Below are 23866 nucleotides of genomic sequence, written 5' to 3' on the forward strand. Positions count from 1 at the left end.
CCCTCGCACAGCTATCACATGAAACTGCTTTGAGCTCCTCTTAACCTGGGGCAGGGTCTGAATAAACCCCAGGGGACTGAGGGCTCTTTGTGTGCCATCCGTCCTACTGTCTGAGGCCCTTTTATTTTATTTCTTTTTTCTTTAGTCAATCGTTGCCTTCATTGAACGCATCTTCCTTCCCTCCCCCACCTCTCGCAGATTCTGAAACCCTCAAGTGCCCATTCTCCAGCGAAAGAGAGGTCACGGGGTAAGTCGTTGTCCCCTCGCCGCAGGCAAGCCGCCAGCCCGCAGAGACGAGCGTGCCGGAGAGACAAATCGTGAGTATTGCTGGTGGGTCGCAGGCTGAAGGCGACGATGCGTTATTTTACAGCACAAAGCTTGAGGCGCGCTCACTGACACACACAGGAAAGCTCTACCAGGTATCCTGGTTGCCTGAGAGGCTCCAGGAGCCAGGGGTGCGGGTGTCCCAGTGTTGCTGTGCTTACTGCTGCCTGGCGGCCCCTCTGTGCAGTGCCCCCTTGGAGGCCCTGCTGACCTTTGGTTCAGCTCCGCAGGGTGTTGGATGGCTGTGGCAGTGAAGTGTGGGTTTCACCTTTTTTTCTTCTACTTTTATACAGTGCACTCTTGGGAGAAATGAACCTAGTTTGGGGTGCTAGAGAGCTCTACAGGGAGGCAAGTATGAGCACGTTTGAGGGTGTTCAGATGTAGGCATTAGAAACAGGAGAATGCATCTCCTGGTGGTGGTGGGCGCCCTGCTGTCGGTGTCCCTCTGCCAAGCTGGATTCCCCGTGATGAGCGTTGTTACCGGGCTGTGCTACTGATGGAGAGGTCGTCACTGAGGACTGACGGACAGGGACTGGAACGAGCAAGCCTTTTCTTGCCAAAGCAGAAATACTGCTTGCATTGTGTTCCTTTGGTTATCATCAGTTTGAAAACCAGTCCGCTTCCTTCGTGCGTCGCAGCTTTAGCTCCTAACCGGGCGGTGAAGGATGGGCTACCCGCCTGCAATGCCTCTACATGGATAAAAGTGAGCCTCCAGACCACGGGCCTTGTACAGCCGCCAGCGACGCGGCCTGCCATCCATGCCTTACGTGCTGGAGAGTCGGGTTTGAGCCACGCTGCTTCGTGCCAGGAAGCTGACAGCTGTGAAAGCCTATACGTAACCCAGACCAGGCACATATTTACCCTCATCGCTTTTTAAATAGGCTCGCAGACGACTGTCTCAGCACTCATTGAGTTATTTTCAAGTGGCTAACAAAGACATTAGGCTAGCTTTCTAAAGATAACTTGAAGATACTTTAGCATCAGATGATTTAACAGCAGGCTTTTATTTTTACTCGTGAATTCATACTGGGCCCACGATGCTGTACTTTGGGCGTCATCAGCACAACACAAACGCCTTGTATAGTGCCTGGGTAATTATAGTTGTGGCAGGCCCTGCTCCTTCGTCACCGCCTTGCTGCTTTTGGAGGGATGGGTTCACCTCTGGGGTTCTCTGAGGGCTTCTGTAGAATGCTCTGTGACTCGAGGGGGAGACAGGACCCGAAGGCAGATGTACGGAGTTTCGCTTAAGTTTGGTCATGAGACACCTCCCCCCCACCTCCGTTAGGGAGACGAGGGAAAGAGCCACCCCCGTTAAAAAAAAATTTGCAGTAGGTTATGTACAATTTGCAACAAAATGCTGTTTTATGAGCAATAAAATAATACCCAGTTGTATTTCTACACTAGTCCTGCCTCTGCAAATCATCCCCGCTCACTTCCACGCCCAGCAGAGCTCCTGGCACAGGACAGGTGCAGCTCTAGGCTGGCTCTGGACCTCTGTTTGTGTCCCCCTGAGACCTTGCTCTCCTCCGGAGCTGAGGTTATGTCAGAACAGGATTTTGGTGTGTTCATCACGTGGTTGGTTTGTGGCTCACATCCTGCAGAAGTGCTTGAGGCTGTGTCTGCAGGTCTGGGCAGAGACAAAGCCATCAGAGGCCAGCGTCCAGGCGGAGCAGCGAACTCCTTGGCAAAACCAGTGAGTTCCTCCTCCAGGTGGCGAGTGCCATGCAGGGGAATGGCGTTGAGGGATGTGCTGGGTGACAGGTACCTGTATGCACAGCGATGGATCTCGGCTGAGGGGAAACACACAAGGGGAAACTGGGTATTTTCTTCTGTATATCGATACATCCTTGAGAACCTAGTTGCAGCGAGAGGCCTTTGTGTCACACAGAACAAAGAGGAGAGACTTTGGGTAAGGCTTACGGGCTTTAGGCTGACTCCTGAGCTGAACGTCAGCCATGCTTATTGATGCTGCGTTTGCTTTCTTCGTGAATCTCTTATTTGCATGCTGTAATTACAGCTTTTTAGAGCTTGGGGGGGGGGGGGGGGGTTTTTTTTTGGCTCTAGCATGAGCTGGCAGGGGCTGAATAATGCATTCGTTTGAGAGGCTTCACCTGCTGATGGCAAGCTGTTATTACAGCCTGCTTCTTGTCAACAATGAAATCAGACGGGGCCTGCTGGGAAAAACCTCCCAGTGAAAAGCGTGCGAGCTGGGATGTCTGCCGGGTTGTTTCCGAAGAGCAGAGGCTGAGGCGGTGCTTAGGGACAGGGGTGGGTTGTACAGGCTCAGCCCCTGAACTCGCCGCCCTGCTTCCTTACCATTCACCTTACGTCAGGGCTGGTGGGGACTGCTGGTGAGCCCCCGACGGCGTTTCAGCCCGGGTACGCAGCTACAAGGGACACAGGGCACGTCGCAGGACAGGGGTGGCAACACAGTGAGCAGCGCGTGCCTGTGTAGGAGGCAGATGACTAGTCAAATCACAGCTCGTTAATTAAACCATGGCAGCAGTCCACGTGCTCTTAACACAGCTGAAGGGATGTGGTCCTGCTAAGGGTGCCCAATGGGGTGGTTACAGAGGATATAGAGCAATGTGAATCCGGTAAGTCTGAGGCTTTGTGGTGTCTGCCCTCTTACCTCCCAGAGCAGGAGGGTGCAGCAATTGCAAGGCACTGCTGGGGCAAGCAAAGCTCTACTTCATCCTCAGTAATGTGTTTGGAGGTGGCGGGGTTTGGGAAATAGTGTCACGTGGCGGCCTGTAGCAATCTCTGCTCCTAAATGTGTTTGCCAAATGTTTCCTTTTCATCTGACAGTGAGGCTTAGCATGCTTGTGGTCGGAGTGTCGTAGCGACACTGCCCTAGTTCAGCTGTTGATGGGAAAACTCTGCCAGTCCTGTGACTGCCCATCTCTGGGGTAACCAGAGGAGGCAGAACCATCCAGGCGTGCTTTAATTAAAGGGAGGGAAGGAGGGAGAATGGCACGGGAGGGGAAGAGGATCCTTTCCTAAAACTGAGGAAGGACAAGCTGGAAGCTTCATACAGTGCATCTCTCGCTGGTCTCAGACGCCCACGCGTGCTCTGAGAGGTGCAGCCTGTGCTGGTTTGCTGGATAGTCAAATCCCATTTGCTCCGTATCCGGCAGCTGCTGCAAGCACCCAGCCACATGCCACAAGAGGGGCAGGGGTGTCCCCGGCCTGGCTGCCTCTCCCAGGGCTGTGCTGGCTGCCCAGAGGGACTCTGGCAGGGACAGCCAAGGCTGCAGGTGTAACGAGCATCAGCAGTGTGTCTGCAGTCTCACAGCTCACGTGTCCTGCACAGTGAGCAGCCAGAAAGGGTTAGGGGCTGGAAACCAGGTGTCTGAGGAGCTGGAGGAAAACACCGCAGCCATTACTGATGTGATACTTTACTACTCAGGCTTGAGCTGTGGTTTTCGTGAGGAATTGGACATGCTGTAGAGTCCTCTGTGGGGAAATTTTTGTAGTAAACTGTCCCTGGTTCTACACGCGCACTCAGTTCCTGCACGGCAGCGTTCAGACTGTTGTTGAGCAGCGCCCTCTTCCCTCCTTTGCCCGCAGGCCTGCGGTGGTGGACAAGAAGGGAGACCTGGCTACGCTCAACGAGGTGGGCTACCAGCTCCGCATCTAACAAAGCCATAGGCTGGACAGAGAGAGGGCTTCCGTGGTGCTTCCCGCTGCACTTTACCTGCACTCCATTGGAAGGAAAAGGGAATGGGACTATTTATTAACTCGTGGACGTTGAAAATAAAAGTGTTACCTAGGAAATAGAAAGGGGGGATTTGTATTTTTTATTTTGGTGGCAGTATTTATTTTCATTTGACTCATGGAAAAGACATCAGTGAGGAGAACCTCAAGCTGTTTGCCAGGATATGAGGTTCTTTTCACTCTGTCCGGTGGGAGGTAATTCCAGTGGTATGCGAGTTTCTACAAGTAGAGTTTTGCTGTACAAGTGTTAATTGAATTTGGACATTGTGCTGGGTAGTAGCTTTGGGACAACTACAAAATCAAACGCAGTCTTAAGATGTGCTGGGGTGCAGTGTTTTAAAAAATAATCACAGAATTAATATTTAATTCAGCAATAAAAACAAGCAGTGCAGAAGTGGCATGAGTTTTTAAATTGTTAGTTAACATTACCTCACTAAACTTGATAGATATGCAAAACTGTCAGTATTACTGTTTTGTAATGAATTTGTACCGTTTCCCAGCATTTCTGGTATTGGAACAGCACTGGATGTGCTCTGCCACCTGTATTATTGTTTGGTACATGTTGCTGAAAGATGTTAGGTAATAGTAATATGCAATATTCTTAAACACTGACATCTTCAGAAAAAAAAAAAAAAGTGTTTTTTAAAATGACAGTAATTGAATAATGAATTTCTAACCTTTAATAATTTTTTATACTTTGTCACAAGCTTTTAGTCTTTCCAGACTACACTGCTGAAGCACAAAAACTAGAGATTGCTGTTTTGGAGAGACAAGTGTTCACGTACTAGTTTGTTTCTTGTATATGTTCTTGGAGTAATGGAAAAACTGTCAGAATTGCTAACCCCAGTCTTTATGCTTTCCTTTCAACATTTGTATGCAACTTTGAACCTTGTCTTTGAAAGGCTGAGCAGTCTCAGATAGTGATGCCTTGACATCTTACATTAAGATCAGACATCACAGGCTGAAGTGAAGCTTCCACCGTGCTGCTGTAGGGAGTTTTTTGTATATGCACTGTAGTAACAACTGCTTAGTCAGACCTGAATAAAGAAGCTTGTATTGGAACAAAATCAGCAATAAAATCAACCGTATGTCTGAAATAACCGAGAATCGAGCTCATCTGCTTCTTCCCTACTCTGTCCTTCCCTTCGAAGATTGGGCCGAGGAGCTGTGATGGATGGCAGCGTTCTCAAGCAGTGGGGTAAGGCTTTCCTTGGAGTCTGCCTTTCGTGTTAGTGAAGTTCTCTGGAAGCATTTGAGGGCTGTGTTCCTGAAAATATTTCATTAGGTGCCTAAACAGAAACTGGATACTTCCAAAAGTCCAGCCTCTACCCTTCATGCTGTGCTCCTAGATTATGCTGCCGTGGGACTTGTGTACCTCCTCTCCTGGGCACTTACTTTCTTTGGAATCGCAGAGAAGACAGGGCATCAACACAGCAACAATAATGCTTAATCACATTGAATGATTTAAGCTCTGAGAACCCTTCTTGCCTCAGCCAAGAATTGAATGAGTACGGGAGGAGATGAGTGCATGTACACAAACCTCATTGCTCAGAGAAGTCAGTGCATCTCATCTACCTAGGGCAGGAAGACAACACAGAGACCCAGCAACCTTCTACAAACAGTAAAAGGCTTTTCAATAGTCAGGCTTCACGAGGCCTAGAAAGGCTTTTCAAATGTATTATACTTCTTTATACCAGATGACTTTATCAATTACAGGGAGGCCTTTCTCATCCCTCTCACCCCAGCCTTTTTCATTCCTGTGCTCACAACAGGATATTTTTTGGGTTGGGAATGAAGTTGAAGAGAGGGAAGTCTTCTTTTGGTAGAAATTCTTGTGTGATTTGACATCAGCTGCAGAGTTTGTTTTACACTGTGTGCTGCTAGTGTCTTGTGACTTTTTTTTTTCTTGTGTCCCTTAAATTTTTCATGGTTAAAATACTGTGGAAAAACTTACATGGTGACCAGCTGTATTCTATAGCATGAGGTTATCTAATATGTTGCCAGTTTTTTCTATAAAACCATCGTTTACTTAAGCTTGAGTGACAGTGGTTGGTATATAGCTCTTACCAGTGTCCAGAGCAATTTAAGTTACTTTCTCTTAACCTCTCATTTGTACTGAAACTCTTTTATGCTATAGAGCTGTGTGACAAATTGCTTTTGGGGCTGGGTCTTGCTTTGAAGTTCAGCTGAAGTATTCTCTTGAAACTTGCTTATGATGGCATTTGTCTTAATTGTGGTTCTAGTGACTTTAATTCCCTGCACAGTCATCAAATAATGTAGAAAACATGCATGCTGCTCTCTTTTTCATTACTTGTATGCTTAGGCACAGTATAAGACTTCAATAAAAATATCATGGTAGTCTTTTTAATGATTTAGGGTTATTTTTTTGTCTTGTCTAACACTGGCTATTATATGTAGGTGTCCTGGCTGCAATATTCCAGAAGAATGTCACTTTATTAGGCTACAGTCTAGAATCAATGTGACAAAAAGGAAGGAACCAAACCCGATTTTTGTAAGCTAAATACCTACCTCCATCATTTACTGTTCTACAAAGGAATTGATGCATTAAGCCCTTAAACCTACCCCCTAGCCATTCATTGGGTTACACTGACAGACTAGAACAAGTCTAAACCTGAAACTCTACTGCTGAGGATCAATAAATAACTACTAAACTGGCAGTACTGCATTGTGTCAAACAGGTTCTGCTTTCTTCTTTCAGTACTGTCTTTGCCCTTTCCCTGTTAACATCATCAAAATGGGGGAAAAAGACTTAAGGTGATAGTTTCCCCTGTTGGGAAGGAAATTACTACAGCCCTTTAGTAACAACATACCCTAATGAAATAGGGAAAAAATGTTACTGCTTTAACGGTGTCAGGGGGCTGCCAGGGAGTGGGGTATGTTTTCAGAAGGCTGTCACATTTACTGCCTTGAATTTGGCCATTTTAATATGTTACACTGACCCAGTGTCTGAACACAAACCAAATAGGAAAGCCACTGATCAGCAAGTACAAAACACTTGCTTTTAAATTAGCATAAAATCGGAGATCCAAGCCACTGTGAATAACTACATACTTTGACTGGCCTAAGTAAGTGTTCCTCAGTGTAAAAGAGCGGAGCTGATATGAAATCTGCACTGTGTGAGAGATGAGGTTTTAAACAAATACTGGGCTAGATGCTGGACAAATAGTGCTCAAGTTAAAAGATTCTAGTGAATACTAGTTGTATCTAGACCTTTTAGAAATTTAAGTAGTTTTAGTAGTAACTTTTAAGAGCATAAACATTTGTCTTATGCAAAACTCTCCAGGTCCAACCCTGCAGCCTCTGCATGACTACAGGTAATAAAGGAAATCCTTTGCAGAATTATTCAGATGAAAGCATCTGCAGAGCAACTCTGTAACAAAGCATTACTTTTAACTTACTACAAAATGGGGCATGCACACAAACACACTTCCCTTTGCTTGAAGAAGGGCACAGTAGTCAGAGAATAATCAATTTTACTGATATTTACAATAAAAACCATTTACACTATCTCTGTGAAAAATAATGCCATTTTAAGACTGGCACAGATGTTGTCCATTATCAAAGAAGCTAATGTAAACTTTTTTTTGTCTCAAAGACTTCTTAAAGTCATTTAAACGTTTTAAAAAAAAAGTCTCTTTAAAAAGTCTACTTTACACAACACTAAGAAATCAGCACGCATGCAAACCTGTTTAAACTGGACCAGCAGTGCTTGAATTAACCCTTAAAAATAAAAATCACATGAAGAGAGAAGGTGAAGGTAACTTTAGCTACACGAAAATTCCTTTGGTTATTACCGCTCAATAAGCCTGAACTCTGCTAGCAATGGCAGATGGTCAGAGGAGTTATTTTCATTGGGCAGACCATTAACAGTCCAGAGATCTTTCTCTGTTAGAAGTGCCAGCCTACCAAGAAGCTTCAGACCTCCACAAAAAGAATCCACTGCTCCTAATAGTAAAAAAAATAAACAGAAACATTCATCAGTGTGGACTAAACATTAAAATCACATTCATACATATTCAGAAAGAAGAAAACACAACAAAAATGATCTGAAGTGATTACTGTTCCATGCAAAATCAGCAATAAGGTGTTTTGGAAATGCTTTCAGTTTATTACTGTACCCTCACAATAGGGCTTACTTATAACCAGTAAAGCTCAAAGTACTCCAGAAGATACTGCCCCTCCACTCTGCAGAAGGATAAATGGAGGTAGAAAGGGAAAGGGATTGATTTGTCCATTGTAACTTCCCTGAAAAAGCCTCATACAATCCAGTCTCAGACTCCAGCATAACAGTGCGGTTAAACAGAGCTGACATCTGAAAAGTGAAGGACCTTTGAAGAGTTACCATTTCACACAACATTTTATTTCTGTATCCTCAAGCATACATTCTCCAGCAGGCAGCAGATACTTTCACTGCTGAGGATGAAAGCCTTCTGGTATCTCCCTTCCTAACTGCTCCTGGTAAGAAATGGATCTCTCTCTGGTGTTTCCTGCCACTTTGTATAATGTCAAAAACAACAAACTCAAACACCCCCCAAAATTCCCCCCCCAAATACCAAAAGCACCACATTGTTCATGGAAGAGGGGAAGATGACCGACAGCCTTATAATTATTACACATTACTATTACCATATACTTAAAATGTGTCTTCAAAAAAAAAATAAAAAATGAAAGCCATCAGCAGCAAGAATTAATAAGCTAATTTTTGAGTCAAGTAAAGGAATTCCATTAAGAATAAGATCCTACAGCGAAGTCAACAAACTCAGGCTTTTTAAGCTGTCTCTTTGAGGAAGAAGACTATTCAGCAGCCCTAGCTATTGCTTTCGGAGTGCAGAGATAATACTGAAGGGCTGACTTTTTCAGGTGCAGCACAAACAGCAGCTCCAATTTTGACAAAAAAAAATCTGCGTGAAAACGATCAGCAAATTTAGATCCTCCTTACTGAACCTTTTTAGGTACTGTCTTAGCAGTAGGGGTATTTAAAGGATCATCCAGCAACTGTTAAACTCCTCAGATAGTTCAACACCTTCACTCCCAAGCCAACTGCAAGCTTTCCAGGCCTTTAACAGCCCAGCAGCTGTTTACTACTGCTTTGAAGAAAAACCTTTTCGCTGCAAAGATGCCTCAGCAGCTCCAGAACACGTCTGCCCAGCTCTTGAGCCAAGTTTATCATTTGGCACAGCACCCGAATGTCTGTACAGCAGCAGTTTGTTGCTACATACAGACAGCTTGGTCTGCGTGCAGCCACTAGTTTCAGCTCAGGACACTCTGCAGCCAGCAAAATTGAATCCCAAAGGAGCCAGGTAGGTACTGAACCCTGCTTTCACAGCAAGCCCTAAATTCTTGGCTAAGCATAACACAAACCAAAGCATCAAAACTCCTCGAAGAAAACCCAACACCTTTAGTGGGAAAAAAAGCGATCAGCCAGTCTCAGACCACATCTAGGTCACTTCTGACTTTGGGCATGACGGACTTCCAATGAGAGTCATCAGAAAACTGAAAATCCAAAATGGAAACTAATGAATAAGAACTACACTGGTTTATATTACTCCGAGAACTCAACTTTGCTCCTATCCTATGCTCTGATGTGGGGTAGAAGATCTATTTGAAAAGCCATGCAGGAAGAAGTGCTACAGCTCTGCTGGGGCACTGGTACTGCAACAAAATGTGAATTAGGATTCTGTTTTGCAAGGTGCTACGCTGAAACCACACAGCACTCAAGTCACACAATCCAGACTGAGTTTAGACACTTGTCATCCAGCTTTTCAGAACTTTGTGTGTTTTAAAGCTTTTGTGTATTTGTTACTTTACACTAACACAGCATTTGTTATGCATTCAAGACAAGTGAGACTTTTGTGTATTGACTCGAATTTTAACAGCCTAGAGTCAAGGTGTGAGAGATGAAGGTGGTATTTTCATTTCAGATACTGAAATGAACGTTAACTTATAAACATCAGTTGCAACCTACACTGGGAGCAAGAGCGGAACCCAGCTTTCTTTGCTCCGAGTTCTGCAAAGCCATTTATTTATCTGATGGTGCTGTACTGTGCAGTGTTCTTTGACAATGGCATAAAACACACAACTAACTATCACATGGAAAGTCTGTTTTCTTTTTTGTTAATATGGAAAGCCTAACATGGAAAGTCTGCTCGGGAATATCCATGGTAAGAACACAAAAGCAATTAAGGACAGTATTCTGTTACTACTACCCATGAAGAAATACACCCGCAGAGGCACCGTGTCTTTCTTGCACCATCTGGTGAGTTTTAGCTGCAACTGCAACGGGAGAGGGACAACTGGGCACGTGCCAGTGTCTGCTCTCAGAGGCAAGGCACATGAGGTCATTTGCTTGACAGACATTACATCAAGTCTATATTCAAAGTGATTTTCTAAGAAACCTTTTGTTAATAAACCTTAATGCCCTTCATAAATTGCTATTTTGCCCCAGAGATCCTGCATGAGTTACTGACACCAGTATTTCCTAGGTGCTACTTATGTTGCTGCTTTTCTGTAGCTTCAGCTCACGGTCTCTAAGCTGAGATGGCAGCTACAGGAACGTTTAGCAAGCTGAAAGAGTCTGCCCTGTGTGGGACTCTGCGTCCAGCTGTGGTAAGTTTACAAGGCCAGACACATTTCTCAGGTAGTATGTAAAAGGTAAGTTTTTTGCTTCAAAACACCACCACAAACCTGTGAGATACTTGATACAGATCAAATTGTCACTGCGTTTCCCTTAGAACAGGATCTGAAAGTTCCCTTTTAGCATTTCTGAAAAATAATGTGAAGTTGGTTTCTTTACCTGGCTGGGCAGTGTCATCATCATTTGCTGCAGAATAGAAAATATAATCCACTGTGACTGCACTTCGGGAGTGACAAGTTGTTACTTCTGGCATCCCAGTTTCAGGGAAGTAGTGAGAATACACTGAAGACAACTTAAAATGGTGCTGCAATTTTGAAGACAACCTAAACAGAGTCAAAGAAAAACATTTCTTTTTCTTGCATTTCCTAGAAAGAAAAAGCAATGAAGAAACGCCAAAATGTTTCTAGCTCAAACAAAATCATCATCAGCAATCAGTCCCACCACCTTCTGCATTAGGGCCCCAAACCTCTGAAGGTAAAATGAAAGCAGCTTTTTCAAGTAAATGGCAGACGCCTAAAAGCCTATCAGAACTGGATTAACTCCATCCACGCTTTTTAAGATTTCACATGCGCCCACTGTGCTATCTCTCCCTGAAACATGGGTAGAAGTATCTATGAGAATAGCTTACATGAACGGGATTAACTCAACTGACCTAATTGGGCCCTTCAGCATACAGAGAAATTAAGATTTCTTTTTTTGTAAGCAAAGCTCTCAGGTATCTTTACATTAGGCTATGCTGATCTTTCTTCTACTCAGGCTCCCATTTTGTGTCTCCCCATCACCTGTCAGACTACTCCAGTTCCTCCCACCTCATCTCACCTGTTTTTTCAATCCTGAAAACAAGACACAACTGCATCTTTTAGCAAATCACCCTTCCCTCAGCTGTACCTGCCTTGCCCTGCATGGGCTGCATTTTAAACCTAATCTGCAACATGTTCTGGTTAAAACCAAGTTTGTTTGTTTGTTTTTTAAATCAGCGTGTCACCTGCCTGGGTGACAGAACAATACAGAATGGTAGTAATTTCTGCTCTGGAAATCGCTGGGGAATAAGCTCCTCTCTTCCATTGATTCTGCTACTACAGGTTACCCATTGCAGCTTCCGTGGGTTTCTGCTTCCTGCATTTTGATGAACTTTCTCATCCACAGTTAGCAGAAGCACAGCTTTACTGAGTCATCGCAGCCTGCCCTAACTGCCTGACACCAGCCAGCAGCAAACACAGGCTGGGAGTAACAACTGGTGATGCGTACAGGAGTACAGGTCACTGGAGAACATCCCAATTTTCAGCGATCCTGCAGCTCATAACCTAGCCACCAATCATTGCATCCACACTAGGCAAACCACATACAACTGACTTTTCTTCTGTGAGCTTTCCTTACTATTTCTTTGAACCTTCTACAATGCTTAGCAGGTAATTTTAGTTGCGCTGAGAGAGGAAGAACCTTTACCCGTTTTATAGCTACTGCCTGGGAATTTGTCACGATCGGTATTCTCACTGCTTGCCCCTTCCATTTTTATTCATGTTCTGGTAGCTATTAAGGATTTTCCAGTTTATCCCTTCCCAGCTGTCTTCTTTCTAAGCCAAGAGGACCCAAGTCACTCTTCAGATCAAAGCCATTCCCTAACTTTGATCAGCCTTGTTATTTCATGTTCTTTTTAAGATGAAGCAAAAAAACCTGCAAGCAGTCTCCAACATGTGGCACGCTATGGATTTACACTGCAGCAGAGGGTTTCCTGGATTATCTTCTACTTTTCTCAGAAATGCCATTACTTACCTTTTCTATTACCAGGGGTTTTAATGTGACTGCCAGCAGTGGTACCAAGATCTCATTTCTTATTAGAAGAAACAAACAAAACCAACCATGACCACATGATTTCTACAACTGGACTGCAGTTCACCGCTTTCCTGCGATGTCATTACAGAGCAAGCTGAGATGTCCTGCTTACGCCGAGAAGCAACAAAAATATCACAGAATCACAGAATTTTCTAGGTTGGAAGAGACCTCAAGATCATCAAGTCCAACCTCTGACCTAACACTAACAGTCCCCACTAAACCATATCCCTAAGCTCTACATCTAAATGTCTTTTAAAAGACCTCCAGCATTCTTTTAAGAAGCAGACAGAAAATACCCTCTAACCAGCACTGATACCTCTTCTCTGCATTCCAAAGTAATATCTGCAAGTTCCTGTCAGGACACACATTGATTATTTTGCCAGATGGGCAGATTGAGTTGGGTGAGCATCTTGTATCCATGTCTGGAATCAGATACAAGTTTGGCCTAAAACCCAAATGACACCCCCCACCCCAAAAACTAAGAACCAGTCAAGGGTTTCCATTTCTTCCCCCCCCACAACACGTACTTTTCAGATGCTCTTACAATCTCCTTGGTATTGTCCAATTTTGCTTCTTCCATTTTTTCTCCTGCAAAACAAAAATACATTCAATTTACATTAAAAAAACAGGACGTAGGTGAGACCAGTATTGAAAAGCTACAGAATAAAACAGCCACCTGTCATATCTCTAAGTATGCTTATTTCTTGCAGCAAGCAAGACAAAATTCACAAAGCTGGATTAAATTATTCTGTTCCATTACTAAGATTCCCTTCAAAGAATCTTTCAGTGTACATACCGTTTATTTCAAATTATTTTGTTTGTCACAGAAAAAAGGTGGATGGGAGAGATGATAGCACTCAGCGAGGAACCCCTTGTTTTTCCCGTTTGTTCCATGAAGTTCTCTCACTGTAATACATCAGCACTGGTGCAGAACGTAGGCTGACACTACACTGTGCTGCTGCATTCCTCTCTTTACCACGTCACAGCACAACTGCCTGTCCTGACTCAAACGCAGCAGTTTAACTATTATTTATCAACTCCTGAATAGTATTTCTGTGTCTTCTAAGAGATTCAAATACTTATGTGAACAAATAACTACACTCTGACAAGCCCACCAATGAAATTTTTGCAAGCTCAAGGCTCATTTTTCCCCTCTACTAAAAAAGAACTTCTGCTTTTCAGTGCTGCCTGAAGGATGTTTTCAAAGGACCACAAAATTCATCAACCCAAAAACTGACCTGCATTTTCTTCTTGTTGCTGTTTTATCTCATATACACAGTTCTGTGAAATACCTAATTTTTTTGGCCAAATTGGAATAGATAAGATTCTTTGTCCCCTTGGAAACTGTTCTTGTCCAGAAACCTAAAAAGACAACAAGCTTTTTTCATATAGAAATCTGATTAAAAAACACTGAAATGGATGGAAAAATTCTGTAAACTTTAAATTCTTTACACAAAACTCAGCCCCCTAGAATACATCTTTTATAATGTTTGTCAAGTCTCTATAGAAATACTAAACTCTCCTTATGTATGCTAATTTTGTTAAATCTTATCAAACTTCATGCAGATGTCTAAATTTCCAAGATAGTTCTTGTGACACAAAGCTGATAAACTACCAAGAGCACCTCTAGCAATGTACCAGGAATAAGTATAAACATCTCTCTAGCAGACACTTACTTCATCTTCATGATGCTTATTCTCTGAGCAAGTAAAGTCAAATAGGGGCTAGGAACAACCACCCACTAGCAACAAACAAAAGCTCTTGTTTTCCTATTTTCTCATCGTACATACTGCAGTTACTTTCTATTAAATGGCTTTTGACACATCCAACAGCTATGTACAAGAATTTACAAAGAAAACCATATAACCTGACAGAGTTTATGTTCAGCATCTAATCACAGTTTTAATTTTAGTTATTCTAACCACTGTAACTCATGGTTCATCTACAACAGAAGTCCTCTTTCCAGAGAGAACCCAGTACATATTTGATTAAGTACTTATTTTATCCTATTTAAAGGCCAGGACACTTAGAAACAGTGATACAATCATCTTGTGGCTAATTGCCTTTTGAGAACAATTAATTTGCTTAGCAAATTCTTCTAGCATGCTGAAATGAAACAGACAGCGTTCTGTAAGGCACAGCTAATAGATGCAGGCTTAACTTCACAGTAACTTTTGCTTTAAAGGCTTTGTAAAGGGCACCAAGATTGATACTGCAACGTTAATAATCAGAAGTTGGTCTACCATATTCTAGTGTCACTTCAATATTTCTCTTTAATCAGCATTAGCTTTTTTTTTTTTAAATGAGAAACGAAAAGCACAGCTTACCTTCCCTATAGCAAGTCCTTCATAATTTAACTTTCCTTCCTTTATAAACCTGTACAGTGGAGAACCAGGAACAGAATTGAAGTCACCGCAGATGATAATTGGACAGAAGGTACCGTCCTTCTGAGGGGCCACGCTAGCAATCTCTGCCAAGAGCATTGCAAGCTGGGTCAGCTTGATGTCCCCTCTCCGTGGGTTATACAACAGATGTGTATTGGCTATACAGATGGCAGCATTAGTTTTACACTGAAATTTAGGCTGCAAAAGCAACACCAGTCCCACATTGTCCCTGTCCAAAAGTGGAATATCACGGCGAAAAAATTCTACAGGGTTTGATGAGATCAGGCTAAATTTGGAAGTTTTGAAGCAAATAGCACAGCCATCAGGTTTTCTCCCGGTCCTCATTTTATACTCACAGTGATACCCTGCAAGGAAGGCAATTAGAAACATAAAATGCCATTGTATAAATACAGATAAATTTAAACAAAAAAAGAATAGAAAGACTTCATGCTACTTTTCCCCCACAGCAGTGAAGACCCAGTCTATTTCTACCAAAGACAAGGGATGTCCACTGTGTTTCTTCAGTATTCGTCACAGACTTCTGAGGTAAAATTCTCAGACATTGCTTTGGAGGAAAGCTGATTTTAATGGGTATTATTTGGCATCACTAAATACAAAGCTGAAAACAGAGTACGTAAACAATATTCATCCCAAATTTCCTACAGAAGCTCCAACTTTAATGACAGGAAAGGAATATCAAGACATCTGGGTCACAATAAAAACAAAGTACATAAAACCTACTTCCCATTTATACTTTAAATTGATCATCCCTGTTATTTCTTGTTTTCAGAAGAAAGTTGCTTTACCAAGGAAAGCAGTTTCCCCAAGAAGGGAAACAGTTCAACATTAACTGCCCAAAATAAAGTTCAGCTAAAAACATAAAGAAGTTTATATAAAGGTATTTATCTCGTATTCTTTAAATGAGAAATTATTTAATGTCACTAAATTCATATATGAAGAGGTATCCTTAGCATTCATTTTATTCCTTCTCTGTTTGCTAAGAATCAACTTCTTAGGAAAGGCTTCAAAATATGATTCAGGAAGGAAAGCGTACACACAGCTTTCTGTTCTAACTTCAGTTTAAAAAAAAACTACAGTAAATTTGTTCTAATGCCTTTTGCAATGTATAAGCATCAAAATAGTTGAAAACATCAAGCACGTTGTTCTCTCCTCGTCTGGAAAAACAAAACAAAAATAAATAAATAAAAAGAAACAAAATCTAAACCCCAAGTCCCATAAAAGTGGACTTGCGTATTGAAGGTTTTTTTCTGAATGTTACCATAATGGTTTAAAAATAGTAGCAGTGAAGTCTTCCAATCAAAAGCAAAAATCACTGTAAGTCATAAATCACTGTCTAAAATGATTCATAGACCAAATGCTTAAACATATTTGCACAATTATGCAATTATCCAGTTAGCAGCAAGAGGCAAGCTTGCAACAGGAAAACTGAGACACCTATCAAATGACAGAACTGGAGTTCACCTAAGTCCACCTGAAAACAGCAATTTACCAAATCTTTATTCTGTGCAGAGCTGAAACTCAGATTTTAATCAGACCTTATCTGTGTAAGAAAGATATAAACATCTTGCCACAATACTTTTTTTTTTTTTTTTAAATCACTTCTCTGCGCAGCCCATGCCATATAAATTCATGAAGTACAGCCCCATAAAGAGGAGCTGACTGAAAGCTCCCTTGCCCGCAGGAGCCTGGCCTTGCATTGCTATTCCACAGTCCAAGCTGATTCAGGTCAGTGCTGCCATTACAAATAAATGTGTGCGAATAAAATTTCAGTAAGTTTAAACCCCCACAGAATGACATCCCTATCAGCATGTCCCTTGCCACCAGTTAATATGGCAGAGTGACAAGACACTGCTAGTTAGGCTGACTGACAGTACTAGTATAAAAACTAACAAACATAAACTGACCATGGGTAAAATTTACTGCTGATACTGCAAGGTTGCAAGCCAGAAAAAAAACAAATACTTTGGAAAAGCTGTCCAACAGGAATACTGGTCGAAAACGCTATGGTAGTTTCAACAGAGTGCTTGACGAAAACATAAAAGGAGGTATGTAACGTTTTTGCATATAAAGGCTGGAGACATGTTTCTATCATTTAAGAGATTGGGGGAGGTGGAAGACAGTATCAGAAGGAAAAAAAAAAAGTGTAGTACTGGTCATAAGAATTTCATCATACCCAAGGATTCCAAACTTGACTTGATCTCTTTTCTATAGTGGTCTTCTTGGACTTCTTGTAAACAAAGTACCTAAGGCAAAAGTTTACAATTAAAAGATGTCAGTAGGTCAAAATATTAATTAATCTCTCTGTTGGCAGTCTTTATAGGCTTAAACAGAATAAAAAATATTTCAGACCCTTCTAGGGTCTGTGAGCAGCTGCCTGCCGTGACTCAGAGCAGGCAATACAAGGCATCACCTCCATCCCAGTTCTGCGCTGCGTGGCTCTGCGGGCCTTAGCACCTACCCAGGACCACTCTGCCAGAGGGGCTGGCTGTCGCTCCTACCCTTCCTCTTGAAGAAGTCTGTTACTGCTGCTAGCACCAGGCAGATCCCCACCAGAGCCCCTCCTGACGAGTACTTTCACCTCCAGCTTGCTGCCTACACACTCACACGACTGCATTTTCCAAGTGGCACAACGAGGCAGCTTTTTGGTGGCTTCTCTAACACAATTACTTTGATTTGTTCAGCACTGCTTTCTGACACGAACAGGTTGAACTCTATCACCAGACTTTCATTGGCCTGAACAATGACTAAAGCAAAGTTTGACTTGACTTCCTGATTAACAGGAAGCACTGAGTGTCCTTAAAACAAAGGAAAACACCCATGGCCAACCCATCAAGGACATATAAAGCCCTGCAAGACAAGGTACATTTTCCAAACCCTGCTATAAGCAGAAGTTCAGAGGTATGTCTCAGTAGTGAAGAGCTTGTTCACAAGTCAAATGATGTAGAATACCAGGTGAAGAGAGAAAATAACAACCACAAAGAGTACTTCTGGATAAGAGACTCACTTGAAATAGTTACTACTAACAGCTGCATCTTTCTCACAACCTCGAACGTTAATCTCAAGAAAACAGCAGTCTCGTCACTCAGGACCTCATACAATCAGAAAAGTAAATACAACATTTGAGTCTGCCTGCCTAACCAAGGATTCCCACCCAACAGCAAGTTCTCTATTACCTGGTCTAACAAACTGCTCTAAAGGATGAGCAGCCAGGTTTTAGAAATGGACTGTTGATTTACTGAAGATAGACACTTCATGTTACCACTATCTAAACAAATCTGAAGTCAAAGTCACACATCTGAAAGACAGAAAATGCCAATCCTGGAGATTGCCTTAATTTCACCCTGCTGTGTGCACACATACTAATTCCTTCCACAAAAGCCTGCTATCCAATAAGTATTTGCCAGTAATGACCAACTGTTCATGTCCTTTGCACTAAGTAACTTCTGGTACAATTGAAGACACAGACTTCAGCTCGAGGTTCAGAAGCTGAGACTATTGTAGAGAAAAGGTGCCCTATTCTACTCTACAGCTGTCATTACATGTGTTGAAGACACCAGACCAAGCGGACCTCTGGCCTATGGAAGTATAGTTGCTTGTATGTTCAGTGCCTCATTTACAACACACAACTGAAGCGTGCTCAGACACTGAATGAAAAAGACTTATGTGAAAGTTTGTTTTAAAAAAAGTTACACTGTATGAGCAGAACGCCAAAGTCATGTCAAAACGGCCATTCGAGGTCTAAGATAGGGGAAAAAAGCAGCTATGAGTAATGTAGAGTTTGCCCTTGCTGCAAGTTTGGATCACGCTGAATACGCTAATTTTGTAAGCCTAAAGCAGAACTACTGTTAAGCATGACATAACTAAAAGCTCAGTTAGATTCACTAGACAGCCTACCTACTAAAAGAAAATACAGCAGACGTTTGCTGCCCCATTTCATCAGTTCCTACTAACATTCACACGCTTGTTTTGTACTCACATCCGCATCCAGCTGTTTGATTTCTTGCAGAATGTTGGGAAATCTGTACGTCCAGATTAACAAGCGTTGCCTGCAGTGTTTGTACAGGTGGGAGTTATCTTCTAACAAATTCTGTGAGAGGATATTGTAGGACATGACTGTAAAATCAAATTTTGCTTCACATCCGCTATTGCTTTGGTCAGTTTCTTTACTTTCAAAGATTTTCATTGTTTTGCTGTGCTGACAGAAATATTCCCAGTGTCTTTTGATGGTTCCTGTTAAAAACACATGCAACAGAAAACAAGTTATGTAAGACACCGTATGTCTTCTTACTGCTATTGGAAATCATTCTACTGACAATTATTTGCCTGCGAAATTACTTAAGCAATTCTCAAAGCTCATTTGATTAGCAGTGATTCAGACCCTCCATTTAAGATAAACTTTATATAAGCAGCAGCAAGAAACACAAAAGAAAACTATTATATGCTCTCGATTTCAAGTGACTTTGAAATTAGGAAACTGGCATGTTCTAAGATCACTACTGTCCTACCACACCACCTTGCTTGTTGGAGGCTGTCGAACCGGTAAGCCAAAGCCAGTCTCTGAGCAGGTTTATGCTACTGCCTCCCCAGTGGACATGGGGTATGGCAGCCTGGGGCACACCCTTAGAAAAGCATACACGCTTCTTAAGCTATCTTGTACCAAAACAGGTATCAAAGTTGACTTCCCTCAGTGAGGTTAAGAAATTTTAAGCCTCAGAATTAACAAAGACTTCTGAAAAGGCTTACTTTGCCTTTTCTGCCATACCTAGTTTAGTATTTATTATTTGCATATGAAAGCATAAGAATATCTGTCCATCATTAAGTGTCCAATTGTTTTTCAGATATGTATTTCTCCACTTAAAAAGATTCCGATCAAAGATGCCTTTCAGCTATGTTCCAGCTCATCCAAGAGCGTGCCAAGACCCAGTTATCTGTGTTATCAACAAACAGCAGACTGCAGCAAGAGCTGTTGGTATCTGCCCTACTTGGGTAGCAAACTTCAGCCCTGTGCTTACATTATTCAGAACTTTATCCACTATCTGCAAGTACAGCAAAATTCTTCAGGAAGGAATTATTCACGTTTACACATACTTGAGTCCAAAAAGCCCTTTGGGATTCTGATGGCATCTGTTGTCCTTTTCAGGCACAATACAACTTTTTACTTTGCTATGGAAGTAATTTAATTAAGAGGGGCCACAATCTTGACTGTGTCCCTGTTTGTTTCACAGTTGGTAAAACTGTTAATATCCCAAACACTTAGTGAAACATTTGCTGTCATGTGTAATAAGTTAACACAGGCACTTCCAAGTTCCACGGCAGTGGATTATTGAGTTGGGTAGGTGTATTTGTGCTCCGCATTTGCTGTTTGCTCAGTATACCTTTCTTTCTGACAGGCCGTTTGACATCACAGAATAAAGCAATTTACTGACAGCGTTACAGAACTGTAACATTTTTAAGACAGATGTTTTCTTGGGAGAGGTGCCAAGAAAAATAGTAACTCAAAAGCTTGGAAACTTTGCATCTAACGTATCAGGAAATATTGCATCTAACAAGTTAAGTTTGTAGTAATATAAATAAACAAGCAAAACAGGCAAAGAGCTTTTTTTTTTTTTTTTTTTTTTTTACCTTTCTTGCTGGTATCACTTTTTTCATTCTGTGCTACAGAAAGACACAATGCTTCCTTCTGATTAGTGAAGTTTGCTTCTTCCTCAGGAGTTGGAGTATCATGCTGGCCACTAAGTCTCCTCTTCTTTGTCAGTGGCTCTTCTCCCTCAGATTTCATACTGGGGTTCGGTAGATGAAAACAAGAACTTTGTGCAAAGTTATCAAGCTGCCAATTGGAGTTCTGAAATTGCCTCCAAGGTCCAAAAAATGGAGGGAACCTCCAGTTTGCTGAGAAGTCAACTGGAACAGGAAGAGGAAACGAGGCCCGAGGATAATGTCCAGCCCATCTCATGCAGGTGGAAACTGGGCTGTTCGAAGCGAATACCTGAGAACTATTCAAGTGGGCAATCCAGTCTCTGCCCAGCCTCTGCATGTGACGGGGCAGCATGGAGGGTCTACCAAAGAAAGCATAAGGTTTATTACTTAAATGCAGCTAAATCTGCATGTAGAAGAATATAGATGCAAGTCTCCCTGATCATGACATACGAAAGGTAATTTTTCTCTGCAAGTTAACTCATTTTCCTATGAGTTCTAACTCACCTACACGAGATAAGAATCTTATTTTTAGATATCAGTTATATGTTATGACCTTTTATTTAGCATTACACATGTAATAGACACATGTGCAAATCATTTAGGTAAAAGTTGAAATTTCTAAAGGGGAAGTTTACAAACTGTTCTTGTCTCCTTTTCCCCCTTCAGCATAACAAATGTCACTTAAATTTTCAAACTCTCCATCTTAATAACTATCCACAATTTGTTCCCTGCCTCGTTGAATTCAACATTGCATCTTTCAAGTGCTCAGCAGAATGGTCTTTACAAAAGATCATTTCTGCACGCTGTTTTAACTTTATCATTAGGCTATCTGAAAGGAATCAGAAAACCGCTTTGAGCAAGTTTCTGACTTCCTGAAAGGGTCACAAACTTCGCTCCAGCCACAAAGCCAACAAGACAGAGAAACAGAGGAGTGCCCTCCTTTCAGGCATAAGCTTATACAGAAGTCTTTACTATTCGTAGTGTTTGCTTTCCAGGTGAGAAAGTTGCAGCTTAACAATTAACGCCACAAATATAAAACCTTTGTTCCCCACCCACTGCGGAAGAAGAGCGTCAGTCTCAACAAACACATAGGAAGCTAAGTGCCATCAGTCTGTCCCAGCTTCCTCATTGTTTGAGCAACAAACATTTTGAGGTTACGAGCAGAAGACATCAAAGCTCGATGTGCCCGAAGCGAAGTCAGAACCTTCTACCTGTCATTCACCCTAGCAAATAAACTTAAATACAACTCAGCAAGATCAGCTTGCTCTGAAATATTAGTTTTCACCATGATGGACGAGAAGCAGCTCTCCTGTGACAGAAGTGAAATATCACCCCAAAGCACCGCAGCATTACGACGCGGCCCCAGAGCAACAGCCGTTCCTCCTTTGAGGGTAACTCCTGGAACTCTTGCTTCACAAAGACCTCAGAAATCCTTCATTCTAACGGCAGGCTTTGTCAAAGCACAGCCGCAGACGAGGACTTTCGCAGCGAGGAGGAACCGGCGGGGCACAACGCCCTCGCTCACTCCCTCCGGCCGCTGCCCTGCATACCGCCGGCTGTTTACAGCAAGGGGCCGCCACCGCCGGGCCTCCGAGCTTTTAGGGCTGCTCACGAACGGGCAGCTTCACCGGCACCAGCCCCGGGGCAGCTGCTGGGAGGGAGGGAAGGAAGGAAACAAAGAGGCCGGCTCCCCGCACACCACAGCGCCCAGGCGGCTCCTGGGCCCGGCGAAGGCCCCGCAGCGCCCCGCGACCCCGACCCCCGCCCCCGCCCGCAGCCCTTTTACCTCACAGCGGGCCGGGGCCCCGCTGGCGGCTCCGCGCAGCCCCGGTGCCCCCCGAAGGGGTCAGCCCAGGACGGCGCCAGCTCCGCCCGGCGCCGCCGTGCTCCCTGCCTGCCCTTACCCGGCACGGCAGGCGGTGACCGGGCCGCGCCCCGCGCCCGCTCGCCCCTGGGACTTGTAGTCAGAGGGCGGCCATCTTGGCTCCGGGGTGATGAAGCCAGGCCGCCATGTTGGGCCCGGGCCGGGGAAGGGGCGCCATGTTGTGCCCCGAGGGGCAGCGCCACGGATGGGTTGTTGGCTGCCTCGCTTCTCACTTTCGGCCTTTTTTATTATTTTTTAAAAGCAGATGTGACGCTGTCTTTATGTTGCGTTTTCCATACACTGTCTTCTCTGTGGGATGCTGTCCCCAGGGCCTCAAGCATCTTGAGGAAGAGCTGCAGGTTGTTTCAAGGTGCCTCTCGCTGTTTGCAGAAAAATAAAAGCCACTCACCCAAGACTGTATTTTAACATTCCTGGGTTAAAACGCTCCACACATAAGCAAGTGATGCTCTGTGCTGGTAGAGGGTCCCAATCTCGTGAAAGAAGCGGAAGCCTGCCTGCCCTGGCAGCCCTGCAGATGCACACGCCGCTACCAGCCGCATAAACCACCAGGTCTGCTGCTGCCAGCGTTGCACGAATACGGAGTTAAATGCATCCTGGAGGTCTTCTGAGGACACAGCACATGCTGGCTCTGTTTACCGTAAGAAAATATAGCACAAAGCATATGAAATATGATAGTGCTGCATAAGGCAGATGCTGCGCAGGAACTGTAATCCAGCAAAATGCTGTTTCTCTGCGTTCCTTTATTTATTTATTTATTCATACAAGTGAATTTAAGGAATAATTTTAAGCTTTTCCCAGGACTAGTAGGGAACACTTAAACTGGAGTAACGTGATTATGTTAAGAGTGTGATGTTAGGCAGTGTGTCCAATTCACTTTGGGTTTTTATTGAACACAGCTTACTTAATGGCAAAAGGTAAAGATGTTCTGTTAGTTTCTTCACAACGTAGTAAGGGAGCGAAGCTACCAGCTCTGTAATTTGTCAGCAGTAAAGAACTCTCAACTTTTATTTTCCATACATTATTTCTTTAATTTATTATTTTCTGTATTTTTAAAGTATTCTTACTTCTTGGACGTATTTATAAGACAGAAGACAGTAACCCATAGCTTCAGCAGCAAAAACTGCTCTTATTTTTAGGAGCAGTGGGAATCTTCCTGTAGAAGTTATTTTCTCTATTTTGACAACCAATGCTGTATAAGGCACCCAGGTTACTCTGTTGCTTTGAAAGTTTTTGCATAATAATAATCTCAGTAGTGAGGCTAGAAAAGGGGAAAGGGTGATTTTTTTTTATTTTTTTTTTTAATTTTATTTTTTTTTAGACAAGACTTTAAAAAGACAAAGATATGTTGGT

At 43.0% G+C, this 23866-nt stretch overlaps 2 protein-coding genes across 2 annotated transcripts in view; one reads left to right on the forward strand and one right to left on the reverse strand.

Moving 5' to 3' along the window:
* Positions 1–6412, forward strand: part of VASH2 (vasohibin 2) — a 28228-nt gene extending 21816 nt beyond the window's left edge. The window contains exons 6-7 of the mRNA XM_035322233.1: positions 199–317; positions 3895–6412. Coding sequence (XP_035178124.1) covers positions 199–317; positions 3895–3964 — 189 coding nt within the window. The 3' untranslated portion in view covers positions 3965–6412. The remainder of the gene's footprint in view (positions 1–198; positions 318–3894) is intronic.
* A 1106-nt stretch (positions 6413–7518) lies between these two features.
* On the reverse strand, positions 7519–22638 carry ANGEL2 (angel homolog 2). Its single transcript, XM_035323264.1, has 9 exons — positions 22536–22638; positions 20557–20990; positions 18911–19164; positions 17108–17177; positions 14857–15278; positions 13768–13891; positions 13057–13117; positions 10856–11019; positions 7519–8007 (listed from the first exon to the last, which is right to left on the reverse strand). The coding sequence occupies exons 2-9, from the start codon at positions 20981–20983 to the stop codon at positions 7853–7855; spliced, it is 1677 nt and encodes a 558-aa protein (XP_035179155.1). The 5' UTR covers positions 20984–20990; positions 22536–22638; the 3' UTR covers positions 7519–7852.
* Positions 22639–23866: the final 1228 nt, after the last annotated feature.

Source organism: Oxyura jamaicensis, chromosome 3 (genome assembly GCF_011077185.1).
Source record: "Oxyura jamaicensis isolate SHBP4307 breed ruddy duck chromosome 3, BPBGC_Ojam_1.0, whole genome shotgun sequence".
Classification (NCBI taxonomy): Eukaryota; Metazoa; Chordata; class Aves; order Anseriformes; family Anatidae; genus Oxyura; species Oxyura jamaicensis.

Coding starts and splice junctions, on each gene's coding strand:
- ANGEL2 (XM_035323264.1), bottom strand. CDS start 20,983: ATGCTGCCCCGTCACATGCAGAGGCTGGGCAGAGACTGGATTGCCCAC. Junction 19,165..20,556: donor AAGTGATACCAGCAAGAAAG/GTAAAAAAAAAA, acceptor TGTTTTTAACAG/GAACCATCAAAAGACACTGG. Junction 8,008..10,855: donor TGATGACACTGCCCAGCCAG/GTAAAGAAACCA, acceptor TTTTACTATTAG/GAGCAGTGGATTCTTTTTGT.